The sequence below is a fragment of the Euprymna scolopes genome, chromosome 30 (assembly GCF_053919585.1).
Source record: "Euprymna scolopes isolate OS-2025 chromosome 30, ASM5391958v1, whole genome shotgun sequence".
Classification (NCBI taxonomy): Eukaryota; Metazoa; Mollusca; class Cephalopoda; order Sepiida; family Sepiolidae; genus Euprymna; species Euprymna scolopes.
The window spans coordinates 36459408-36472246 of record NC_136511.1 but is presented as its reverse complement, the minus strand read 5'-3'; the positions used below and the strand labels follow the sequence as shown (position 1 = coordinate 36472246).

General features: G+C 35.2%; 1 protein-coding gene across 1 annotated transcript in view; it reads left to right on the top strand.

Moving 5' to 3' along the window:
* LOC145254745 (hemocyanin G-type, units Oda to Odg-like) overlaps positions 1-958 on the top strand; it is a 41176-nt gene extending 40218 nt beyond the window's left edge. The window contains exon 13 of the mRNA XM_080113484.1: positions 826-958. Coding sequence (XP_079969610.1) covers positions 826-845 — 20 coding nt within the window. The 3' untranslated portion in view covers positions 846-958. The remainder of the gene's footprint in view (positions 1-825) is intronic.
* The last annotated feature ends 11881 nt before the right edge of the window (positions 959-12839 follow it).

Here is a 12839-nt window from a genome sequence, read left to right as displayed (position 1 = left end):
GGAGTCCATATATATATATATATATATATATATATATATATATATATATACGTAGTTTTTGCTGTTGACTTTTTAAGCGATATTACGGTTAACGTCTTCACCTTGGAGATCCGGTGTTTTCTTAGAAAGTCGCCCATTTTTTATTTGGACATATATTTTTATTTATTTATTTATTTTTGTTTTAAAAGAACAATAATCTACGTACACGCGTGTTTCGGGCCCTACCCCTCTTCAGTGTAGCTTGACTGTTGTAAGGATTCGAACCCCGGACCTTATGTATTTCAGTCCAGCGTCTTAATCCATTATGTTATGAGTGCATCATAGCGTATATATATATATATATATATATATATATATATATATATATATATATATATATATATGTGTGTGTGTGTGTGTGTGTGTGTGTGTGTGTGTGTGTGTGTGTATCCATATACTTTTATAGAAAAGAAGTTATCAAAAATGTTCATTTTTCTTAATTTGACATTTTTTGTTGAATAATCTGAAAATAAATAGAAATTAACTTTAATTGGCCCGAAAATAAACAAGATTACAAAATGATTTCAAAAATAAAATTCTCAAGGAATAATAAATCCCAAAATATAATAAAAACAGCGGAAACTTCTCTGCCAACCCGATATATAAGAAGTTTGACGCAACGCTTGTGTTTGTCAACTTAACTTAAAAGTAGCATTCTCATTTTACCGGTTCTATGTCTTTGTTCTTTTATTATCGCCGCCATTTTTTTTTAACTAGAAAGAACTGCCGATCAATTTCTCTGTTTTCATCTTTTACTTATATCTTTATTTATCTTGTTCTTTTCAGGTACTCAACGTCATCACTAAAATCAAAGACAAGCATCGAACTCGAATTGCAGACACGAATTCCTCTTTCGAATAAAAACTTTATTACAGACATTTTTTGTATTTTTTATATAATAAACAATTTTGCAACTTAATTCTTCTGCTTATTCTTATTATTTGTATTCACTAGGAATTCACATAGGCTATCATCAGAGATTACATTATACTACTACTACTACTACTACTACTACTACTAATAATAATAATAATAATAATAATAATAATAGTAGTAATAATAATAATAATAAGTCTGGGTGATAACAAGTCTTCTCAGCCGGTATGCTCCATCTCTTTTGATAACCTTTGCAAAATACTTTGCGTTATTGCAGCAGCCGCTTACCATTGATTTCTCATTGGCAAGGGCCATAGCTCTTTACAGGAATTTGCATGGCAATACTCCTCCATCAAGATCCTAGCACTTCGCACTCATCCAGTGGAGAGCTGTTAGTGCTCTCCCTTTTCAGTACTTTGATCTTCGCTTGCCAATTTATTATTATTATTATTATTATTATTATTATTATTATTAGTAGTAGTAGTAGTAGTAGTAGTAGTAGTAGTCACTAGAAGTTTTATTTTTATTATGATTAAAATATTATTAGTTGTAATAATAATAAATAAAGATATCAATTGTAGTGGTAGTAGTAGTCGTCGTCGTTTACTTATTAAGAGTAATTACTAGGGCTATGACAACAGAATATGATTATTATTGTTTTGACTCTCGAGTATATATCCAACTCAGTTAGACACAGTTAATCAACCGAGAACCACATCACTTTATGTAAAAGCATATAAGATATTAATGGATACACACTCGAGAGTCAAAACAATGTAAAGAATATGCTGTTGTCACAGCCCTAGCCATCACACGAGTTATTAACAATAGCCCGTAAACAATAACCAATAGAGGTTTCTCATAACTTAATCTTTTTCAATAACTTTTGCAAATCATTTTGCATTATCACAACATTTGTTTACCATTGACTTATCGTTGGCAACAACCATGACTCTTCACTCTAATTTGAATGACAATAAACCTCTTTAGGGTCCGATTCCTGTGGAAGTCTGGTTAGTGCTTTCCCTCTCGGTTTTTTCATCCTCCTTGACCCTTCACAAATATCTCGTGTGGTGCCAATCGACGCCGATGCCTTCATTTAAAAAAAAGTTATTATTATTATTATTATTATTATTATTTACTCACTTGGTATTCGCATGCAGGTAATCATCAGGGCTAGGACAACAGCGTATTCTTTTCATTGTTTTGACTCTCGAATGTGTATCTGTTGATATCTTATCTGCTTTTATATAGAGTGATGTGGTTATCGGTTGATTAACTGTGTCTGTGTCAAATATATATTCGATAGTCCAAACAATAATAATCATATTCCGTTGTCATAACCCCTAATGACTACTCACTGACAACAACAAGTAGTGTTCTCTGGAGTCTAGGTCTGAAGCCTCTTCATATTTCCAGTACACTCCATCTCTTTCGATAGCACCCATACTTACAAAGTTATTTAAGCATTGTCTTAAGGAGAAATGCTTCCTGAATCCACTGTGAAAAATATACCTCACTCTATATCTGTGCCTAAATCAAAACGCGGATTCCATGAACAAAGCTTCTTTCTTAGAACTGCACACCTGTGGAACTCTGTTCCGTCTGCCTGCTTCCCACTGGACTACAACTCGGATGTCTTCAAGTCCAATGTTAACAAATTCCTAATGAATCGCCCCCTTAAGTAAACACTTCATCAAATCTCCACATTAACGTAATGTACTTGCAATAACCCTTATCCCTGAGTGGCTTCCGGGCCTTGATAAGTGGTGATCACTGTGTAAAAAAAAAAAAAAAATAACACCTTGGAAAATCTCATCAGTATGCCCTGTATTTAAGAATTCAGGTGATCGCTCATCTCCCTCACAGTACAGACCAGTAAGTCTCCTGTGCGTCATGAGTAAGCTGCTGAAATCTGTGTTAAATAGAGAAGTAGTCAACCTTCTTATGATGTGCAATATGGATTCCATCCTGCTAGATCTAAAGTAGACGTGTTTACCGTTATATTTCATAGGATTAGCGAATCTCTTGATGGGGGCTTCCTCTCTAGAGCAATTGCTCTTGAGATATCAGAGGCATTTGATAAGGTCTGGCATAAAGGTCTACTTCACAAGCTCTTCAGCTATGGTATAGCTGGAAATGTCTTCTCAATTATTAAATCATTTCTCTCTGATAGGTTCATAAAAGTAGTGGTTGATGGGTAGAAATCAGAAGCTCTCAGTATTTATGCTGGAGTCCCTCAGGGGTCCATCCTGGGCCCAATTATCTTCCTGATCTACATTAATGATCTTCCAAATCACATCCTTACATTATTCATAGACATTTAGATGACACTACCATCTATGGTAGCCCATCTAAGACCGTAAACGATCAAGTTCTCTCTGATTCTCTCTCCTCTGATCTTGAGCATGTGGTACAATGGGGAAAGAGGTGGCGAGTTACTTTTAATGCATCTAAAACGAAGTTCTATGTCTACACCATCTACGCTCTGATGCCAATCTGGCATCGGTTGAAATGAATGGCTCTCATCTTGCGGAGGCTTCATGTTTTGACAAGCTTCTGGGCTTGACTTTTACTCTTGACCTAAAATGGAACACGTACATCAAATCTGTTACCAAGGTTGCTGGAAAAATGGTGGGATCCTTCTACCGCTCCAGTAGATATCTCATTCCTGATGCAATTCTTTACCTATAAGTACGGCCAACAATGGAGTACTGCTGCTACATTTGAGCAGGAGCTGCTGGAAGCAGCTTATCCTGCCTTGACAGAGTTCAAAATATACTTTGTAGCTTAGTGGGGGGATGCCCTTTTCTCTTCCTTGCAACCTCTTTCCCACAGAAGAGACATTGCGAGCCTATCTTTACTTTATCATTATTTTCATGGCAAGTGCTCAGCTGAGCGTCAATCTATGGTCCCCTCTCGCCAAACTTTCACGAAAAACACTCATCTAGCCAAAACCACTACCAATAATTTCTCACACTCTTTATCTGTGCCTAAACCTAAATGTAGATTTCATGAACAAAACTTCTTTCTTAGAACTGCTCGCCTGTGGAATTCTCTTCCGATTGCCTGCTTTCCAGCTGACTACAATTTGATTGTCTTCAAGTCCAACGTAAACAAGTTCTTGATGAACCGTCCCCCTAAGTAATCCAATTTACAAAATTCTCACTACTTATGTTTACTACGTTATAATGACATTGACTAATGCATACCCATTAACCGCTATCTTCAAGTGGCCCCTGGGCCTTGATAAGTGGCGATTCCTGTGTAAAAAAAAGAAGAAACAATATTAACTGTTCCTTGATTTCTTGCTAGTAGTGATCATTGGTCTTCACTGAAGTTTGGTTGGCAATAAGCTTCTTCAAGGTTCCAGTCCTCATCATACTTTTTCAGTGAAGGTTTGCTTAGAGCTTTCTTTACTCGGTTTTCCATACTCTCTGAACGTTCTTGATGTGATGTGGTGCCAGTCTGTGCCAACACTACACTTTTATTTTACGGGGGGGGGGGCTGAGAAATAGTCAACATTTTGCCTTTCTCCCTCTCCCTGGTTTTCTTGGTTCTCTGTGTATGTTTCCTTTTATTGTTATATTTCTATTTAAATTTCTGGCTAGTGTTTGTAGTTTATGTGGGTTGGTTTCCACATTCTAGGGTTTTCCTTAAGTTTTCAGTCGATTTTATTATTGCTATCCGTCATATTTTCTCTGCCTTAATTTCTTCTATTCGTTTTTGAAGCTTTTCGGGAGCGTTCCTAGTGTTGGTGTTTTCTTGACTTTATGTCCCATATTCCTTTCAACCCTCTGGCCATTCCCATGTATTTGCTTCGCTTCTCCATTTCCTTGATGTTCACCTAGTGAGATGCTGGTATGGCGAAATCTACAATCTGGCAAGATTTTTCCGTCTAATTAATTGCTATAAAATCTTTGATGGGTTTATCCGTTTGTACCTCCATGCCCCATAAGATTTTATGATTTCCGTTTTCAAATACTGTTACCAGTTTTTTGTTTGTACCATTTGTTTTTCTGTTCAAGATATAGTTGTTGGCATAGTTCCAACTGATCGTTTCTATTCTTTTTGGCTTAGTTTTCTGCATACATTTATGTGATTTATTGTTTCTTTTCTTTGTTTGCAGAGTCTGCATTTACTGTTTTTTTTTGTGTCTTGTCGATCTTATTCTTGATATACTTTGTTTTAATTGCCTTATCTTGTGCAGATGTTAGTAGTGATTCAGTCTCTCTGTTTATGTGTCCTTTTCGTACCCATGTTCAGGTGTTTTTTTGGGTTGCATTTTTTGTTATTCTTATAAATCGTCCACGTAGCTGTTTCTTTTCCCAATTTTTTTCTTGTCTTGTCCTTTGTTTCTAACCTCTCCATGTCTATTACAATGTTTCTTGCTGTGGCCAATATCCTTTTTGCATCACATATTTTTCTAATTTCATTTTTATGTCATTCACACGGTGTTCCATTCTAACTCTTCCTCTTCCTCTTAACGTAGAGTCGATCAGCATCTTTGGGTGTAGTGCGTTTTGCATAGTCATAAGTTTCCTGGTCAAGATAGTCGCATGGTCATAAGTTTCCTGGTCAAGATAGTCGCATGGTCATAAGTTTTCTGCTCGTGATTCCTTAATTCTTCTTTCGTCCACCCTATAAACGTGCTCACTTTTCCATTCCAAATTCTATTTAGATATCCTGGCTGAAGATTTTGGTTGTGTTTATTATTTTGTTTCTTTCATCTGTACTAGTAAAATTGTATCTGGCTCAGCATTTCATTACTATATTGTTAAGCGACATTATGGCCATGATAAACAGTGGTGGTGAAAAGGAGATTTTGAAAGATGTAAAAAGCAGGAAAAAGAACATAGTCATGGCATGGATTGATTAAAAAAATGCATGGATAATTGAATGCCTAAGAATGTACAAGATATCTGACAAGATTATTATTATTATTATTATTATTATTATTATTATTATTATTATTATTATTATTATTATTAAGAACGCAATGGAAACATAGAAACTGACAGCTGGAGGACAACACCTGACTGAGATAAGAATACAGATAGGCATCTTCCAAAGAGACTTACTATAATAACAACTACTGTTTATCATAGTCATGATGACATTCCACTAGATACTTTAGAAATGTGATGCTGGATACACGTTTATAGATACAGAACAAAGAATGAACTACTTCATGTATATAGATAACATGAAGCTATTTTCAAACAGCAAAAAGAAACTAGAAAACGGATAACCACAATCAGAATATTCAGTCCGGACATTGGAATTGAATTTGGAATGAAAAAGTGTGCGGTACTACAGATGGAAAAGGAAAAACTACAGACGCCAGAGCATATAGAAATACCCAACCAAGAGAAGTTGAGGGCATTCGGTAAAACATGAAACTTAAAAATATCTAGGGGTTCTAGAAGCAGATATCATCAAATCTACAAAAATGAATGAGAAAATTGGAAAAGAGTACCTGAGAAAAACAAGGAAACACTTAGAAACAAAACTATACAATAGAAACCTAATTAAATGGATAAACATCTAAGCAGTAGTATCGCTAATAAGGTATTCTGGACCATTCATAAACTGAACTAAAGCAGAAAACAATAAAACTAATGACAATGTACAATGCATTACACCTGAAAGATGACACTTTAAGTGAAAAGGAACGAAGGAAGAAGAGAACTGATAAAGGATAAGATTGTTTAGTATATGATAACATTAAAAATCTTGCCCTTTGTATTAGCTGGCAACCCGGTGTTGCCCGGAAGTACAATACGCTTAAACATAATATATTAATTTATGCAGATTGCATATGTATTATTATAGAATCAATCCTCTATTGAATATTGTATATTACAAGAAATAATTTGTCCGGTGGACTAATTATTCCTCTGTTAAAATTGTTCTAAGAGAGAAAATCTATTTTTTAAAATCCGATTTTTTCGATTTTCAATACTTATCGGATGAAGTTCTGTACAAAACATATCTAAGAACACTACCAGACATATAAATTAGCTTTGTGTGTGATTTGCAAAATATAGTCTCAGCCGTTTCGGAATCTATGAGGTAGAAACACACAACACAAAGTGACTTTTATATAATAGTAGAGATTATTTAAGGTCAAATGCAAAAAAAACTTTTTTAAAAAACTTGGTTCCTTTAAGGGTTTCAAAATTTGTTTCTGATTGCTTTTAAAGCTCTAAAAATACTTTTAAAAAATGAATGAGACGCTGTTAGCTGGAATCGAAACTAAAATGTTGAGCTCGTCAATTTTCCGTTCTTACTACTGAGCTAATTGCAACAATCATTGCAGTCAAGTGTTGTCCTTCAGCTGTCCGCCCATGTATGGAGTACTATTGTCACATTTGGGCTGGTGGATCTGCTGCTTGTCTCTCACTAAAAAGAGAGTCGCCAACCTGATAGGTCCTGAACTGTCATCTAGGCTTCAGCCTCTGTCCCATCGACTGAATGTTGCGTCTTCCTGCCTGTTCTACAAATACGTTAATGGTGAATGCTCTGACGAACTACAAGCACTTGTACCTCCTCGACGTGACTACCCCTGACAAACCTGATAAGCAACTAAGTCCCACCCCTCCACAGTAGAGATCCCTATGTGTAAGAAAGCCTTTTACTCCAATAGTTTCTTCCCCAGAACTGCAAGTCTTTGGAACTCCCTTCCGGGATTCTGCTTTCCCAACTGTACTGACATGCAGAAGTTCAAGTGCAATGTGAACAAGCATATTGCTGCTCATCTCCCTACATAATGTCCCTGCAAATTATGTCCTTGATAGTAACCCCCTACTTCAAAGTGGCACTGTGCCTTGTTTGGGGTGAAAATTGAATTAAAATAAAATCCCAGTCTCCATGTTTCCATTACTTTCTTAATAATATTAATTCATTATTTTCTTTTTTTTACTTGGAAGTCACGACGTAGGCCATTCGAGGATAAGAGTTAATGAATCTAGTGTAGTAATTGTTTATGGTATAAAATGGGTAGAATTTAATTATTTATAGGGACGGTTCAACAAGAATTTGTTTATGTTGGATTTGAAGGATACTATGTTGTTTCAACTGGGAAGCAGCCCAACAGAACAGTGTTCCACAGACGGGCAGTTCTGGGAAAAAAAGCTTTGTTCATTGAATCTGCGTTTAGATTTAGACACGGATAGAGAGTGGAGGAAATCGTATGTAATGGTTGTTATTATCACTCACAGTGTGTTTTCAGGGAGTAACCTGTGGAGTTCCCTGGAGTTTGGGTGACAATAAGTCTCCCCAGATTTTCAGTACACCACCTCTTTTGACAACCTTTGCAAATTAGTTTGTGTTATCGCAATAGCTGTGTACTATTGATTTTTCATTTCTGTATTGCTATAGTAAACGATGCGTTTTTCTTTAATAAAGAATTATTTTAATTTCACAAAAAACATTATTGCATTAAAAAAAAAAAGTAATTTTATTTTATGTCAATTTAATGTGTGGCGGGATTTGGTTTTGTTTGTTTTTTTTTGTACACAGAAAAATAATCAATTGACATAGTTTTATTTTGTTTTAATTGTAATGTGTCCGTTTATTTGTTTATTTTGTAAATGTGTCAGCAAAAGCTGAAAAGTCTGCTTCTACAAGCTAATCTGAAAAAATGAAATGCTTCTCTAAAAGTGAAAGATATACAACCTAACACATTTCTTCTCTGTCTTCCGACTGCACGCTGGCCACAGCCGACCCATTCTCACCTTCACTTTACACATTCGTCTCCATTAACATTTTTCTCTCGACCACATGGTGTTCTGTTTTATTCATTTTTCTTCTCACACTAGCTGACGCACATTTACTAATTTGCATATGCGTCCAAACGCTGCTCCTGCTGCTAATCACTCCTTCAGCTGCTGCTGATATTTTCATACGTGTTCATATGCACTCTGTTATTCTTACATACAGAAGTTCAAGTATATTGGCAATCGATATCTCGTCAACTCCCCACACATTATCCCTGTTGTCTTCATTAGTATCACGGTCCTTAGCACCTTAAACTATATCGTAGGGACCTAGCTTGCGGGCTTTTGGGATTGTGGAGCTATCCTTTAATTGTCATTGCTCCAGGTACACTCTGAACCGGAGTAGTAGTATCTGTTAGGGTCCCAACTATGGGTTAAATAGAAACCGACTTGAAAAAAAAATATATTTTATTAAAAAAATTGTTCTTCAAAATCACTGTATTCGGCATTAAATAACCCGAAAACGATTGATATGCCGTAAAACAAAAACAACTAAACCAAAACAACAACCATTAGTACCCCCTTATATCAACGTAGCACTGTGTCTTGTTTCGAGTGAAATAATAATTTTTAAAAAGTGAAATAATTTAATTTAGTTTCATTCATAATGTTCCTAGTTCATTTTTATCCAAGTGGTTTCCTTTTTTTTTTTCTGTAAATATGTCAGCACTCTCCCAGCCAGCCGGGGATTTTCCCTGAACACTAAACCCAACGGAGACGAGGCCTTGATGGAAATGGCTTGTTTCCTGTTGATTGAGATATCATTCTAGTTCTGTACAGTTCTTGGAGGTTCACCTTCCCAGGTTTTGCTTTCTCTCCGAGAGAAAAGGTTAGTTTATTACTAATCGCCCGAATCGTTCGTTCTTACCAGGGAATGCTGACGATGCTGCCCAGACATTTTTTGCAGGCCAGTGCTCGTCGTCAAAGGCGCTGGTTTTTCCGATACATCATACAACAGTGGGAGAGAGATGAATAATTTTTATAAGTTCTATAAATGGAAAATATTTCACTCTTCTCTCAACCAAACCTCACACACACACACACACGCGCACGCACAGACGCACACACGCGCGCACACACACACACACACACACACACCACGCACATACACACACACGCACGCACACACGCACACACACACACACAACCACACACACACACACACATATATATATATATATATAGCTCAATGAAGTTTCCGGTCACAGTTATGGTCTTTGGTGTTGTTTCAAATGAGGGCCACATCATGCCACCCCTAATCTTTGAAATTGGTTTGAAAGTCAACACATGGATGTCCTGAAGAGTGTGGTGATCAGGTGGCCATTGGCAGACCCTGGGTGTGGCAGTGGAACTCGGCACCAGCTCACAAGTCCAAAGAGACCCAGGCTTGGCTTCAGAAGGAGTGCTACGACTCTGTACCCTTCTCTCACTGTCCCCCGTTTCTACCCCTACTTGAACCGGCTGGGCTACTTCATTTAGTCATACTTCGAGAACATCACCAACACGACCTCCCACAATACCAAAGCCAGCATGATCGCCGCCATCCCTTGAGTATTTACTGAGCTTCTGGCGGCGCTTGTGGAAAAGGCATGTTCTCAGTTCCGGACCTTTATCAAGGGGGTGATTAAGGCTGAAGGCGGCTACATTGACTAGTTCTACGCTCTACTACGAAATCAAGTTGAGTTTTTCAATAAAATTTTAAAAATAAAACCGTAGTGTTGTTTTCTTTAGGGCGATAAATTTATCGTTTCACCCTATATATATATATATATATATATATATATATATATATATATATATATATATATATATATATATATATATATATATATATATATATATATATATATATCTCGGCAGTAGAATGAAAAGCATATATTATTTTTCTTTTCATAATATTATTGGAATTTTTTCCTTTTTTCCTTGTACACATTTTTGTAAATTTTTCCATGGATTTCTGCTATTGGATTATTATGGACCATCTTCTTTCAATTACGGGATTTTGGGATTTTACTTGTGCAAATGGAAATTCAATTAACTTTCTTGAAGTTATATACTTGAATTTTACCGTCACTGGATTATTTATCTTCCACCAGACTATCCATTCAGGTGTAATCACCTTTTTCTTCACCATATTCCCTCTGCTTCACTTTTTTTTGTTTTCAAGTAAGATCTTTGACTTACTCGTTGTTTCATCAAATACTTTTGCATGCAAAATCCGATCCCGCATTTTGCTAATTCTTACCCTCTTATGAGAAGGAAAGTATTTCTTTGAAACTCCGCGGATTAAGGACTATCCACATATTAAGTGTTTCCTTTTCAGATTAAATATGTTTTTAATTCATTTCAAAGTGTTTTTAACATGTTTTATTAACTGTATATATATATATATATATATATATATATATATATATATATATATATATATATAGAGAGAGAGAGAGAGAGAGAGAAGGAACAAACCGTGTTATGTGCTCATCAACGTTTTGTATTTATTTCGAGACTTCTTATATATATATATATATATATATATATATATATATATATATATATATATATATATATATATATATATATACACTAGCATGGGTACCCGGCGTTGCCCGGGTCGACATTTCAGTTTAAAACACACCTACTATACTAAGGATATTAATCATTTTCATCGTGGGCAACGTCGATACGCCCCCCCCCAACAATTTAAAAAATAAAAGAACAGATAAAGGCATGTAAATGTTATCGCCCAATAAAAGAAATACGTGATACCCTCTCCACCAGATATTTCGGCAGAAGTGATACAAAGAGAGGAAGCTATTCTCCGAATATTGAGTACTTTTTGTTGCTCCTGAGCTGCCCCCCCCCAAAAAAAAATAAACAAAAAATAAATAGATCAAAACAACTTTCATTTCAATAAAAATAGCACCGAGTGCCTGAGCGACCGAAAAAAAAAGAATAAATATAAAAATAGCTGTGTTGGCAGACTCCAATCTGAAACGCGAATACAGACAAAATCTAATTTGCAAACGACTTTGCCTGTAGAAATAATTTTTATGAACATTAAGTGTTTGAAAAGTTTAAGAACTAAATTGAATTCCTTTTATTGGCTTGTTTTTGTTTTGTTTTCTGTAAAGGCGCTTTTTTCACTGGCTTTTTATTTTGTAAATAAAGGAAATTTTCGACTTATTTCTTTTTCTTTTTAATGAGGGGGAGTCAATTCCCAGAATACTCCAAGTTCTATATAGTCGTTTCAAGAATAATAAAAACAAACAAATGAAATTTCTTGAGTGTTTTTGTTTATTTATTTGTTTGCTTGATTTTGTTTATTTTTATTTTTTTAAATATTTGGTACTTTTGCATAATTTGACCCGGATTCTCGGGAATTCCCGTCAAGCATGGATCGGGCAAAACCGAAGAGTAACAATTGTAAACACAAATCTTTACTAAAAAAAAAAAAAGATCGATGGTTTCTCCTGGAGATGCACAAATCGACATTCAATTGATATTCTTGCACATAGTAAAAATCATTTTTTTATGGATGTTCGAAATGGCTACACTTAAAAATATGCGAAGGGAAAGCAGTATTATATCAGAGCACACTTGCACGTTTCCTCCCTCTTTGCCGTCTATGGCCGTTCAACAGTCGACCGAAGTAAAAGATTCCTAAGGAAATATCCTTATCTCGGGAAAGTTCTTCCACCTGCAACGAACAGCCGTAAAAAAAAAATAAAATAAAATAAAAATATTAAGTTTTCTTGAAAAAAAACTAAATTTTTCCTGTACTTTCATCTAACAATTTATGCTTTTTGCAAACATATTTTTACGTATTTTCTTTAAAAAATTTATATATATAAAATTTCTGTAGAAGCCCCCTCCCCCCAAACTGTACTCAACAAAAAGTCTTGAAAAAAAAACTTGTACTTACACCTAACAATTTACAGTGAAAAATAGTAAAACTTTCATTTTTGTTTCTTGAAAAAAAAAAACAAAACAAAAAACTTTTTGTTGATAAATATTTTGCACAAAAATATATATATACAAAATAAAAATATTTTCAGTCCTTTAAAGGTAGGTTTTTGTTATTTTTGATTATTTACATTTGTATTTTTCCAGGTTGCTTGTTTTTAACGCGTCTGTTACAACACTCGA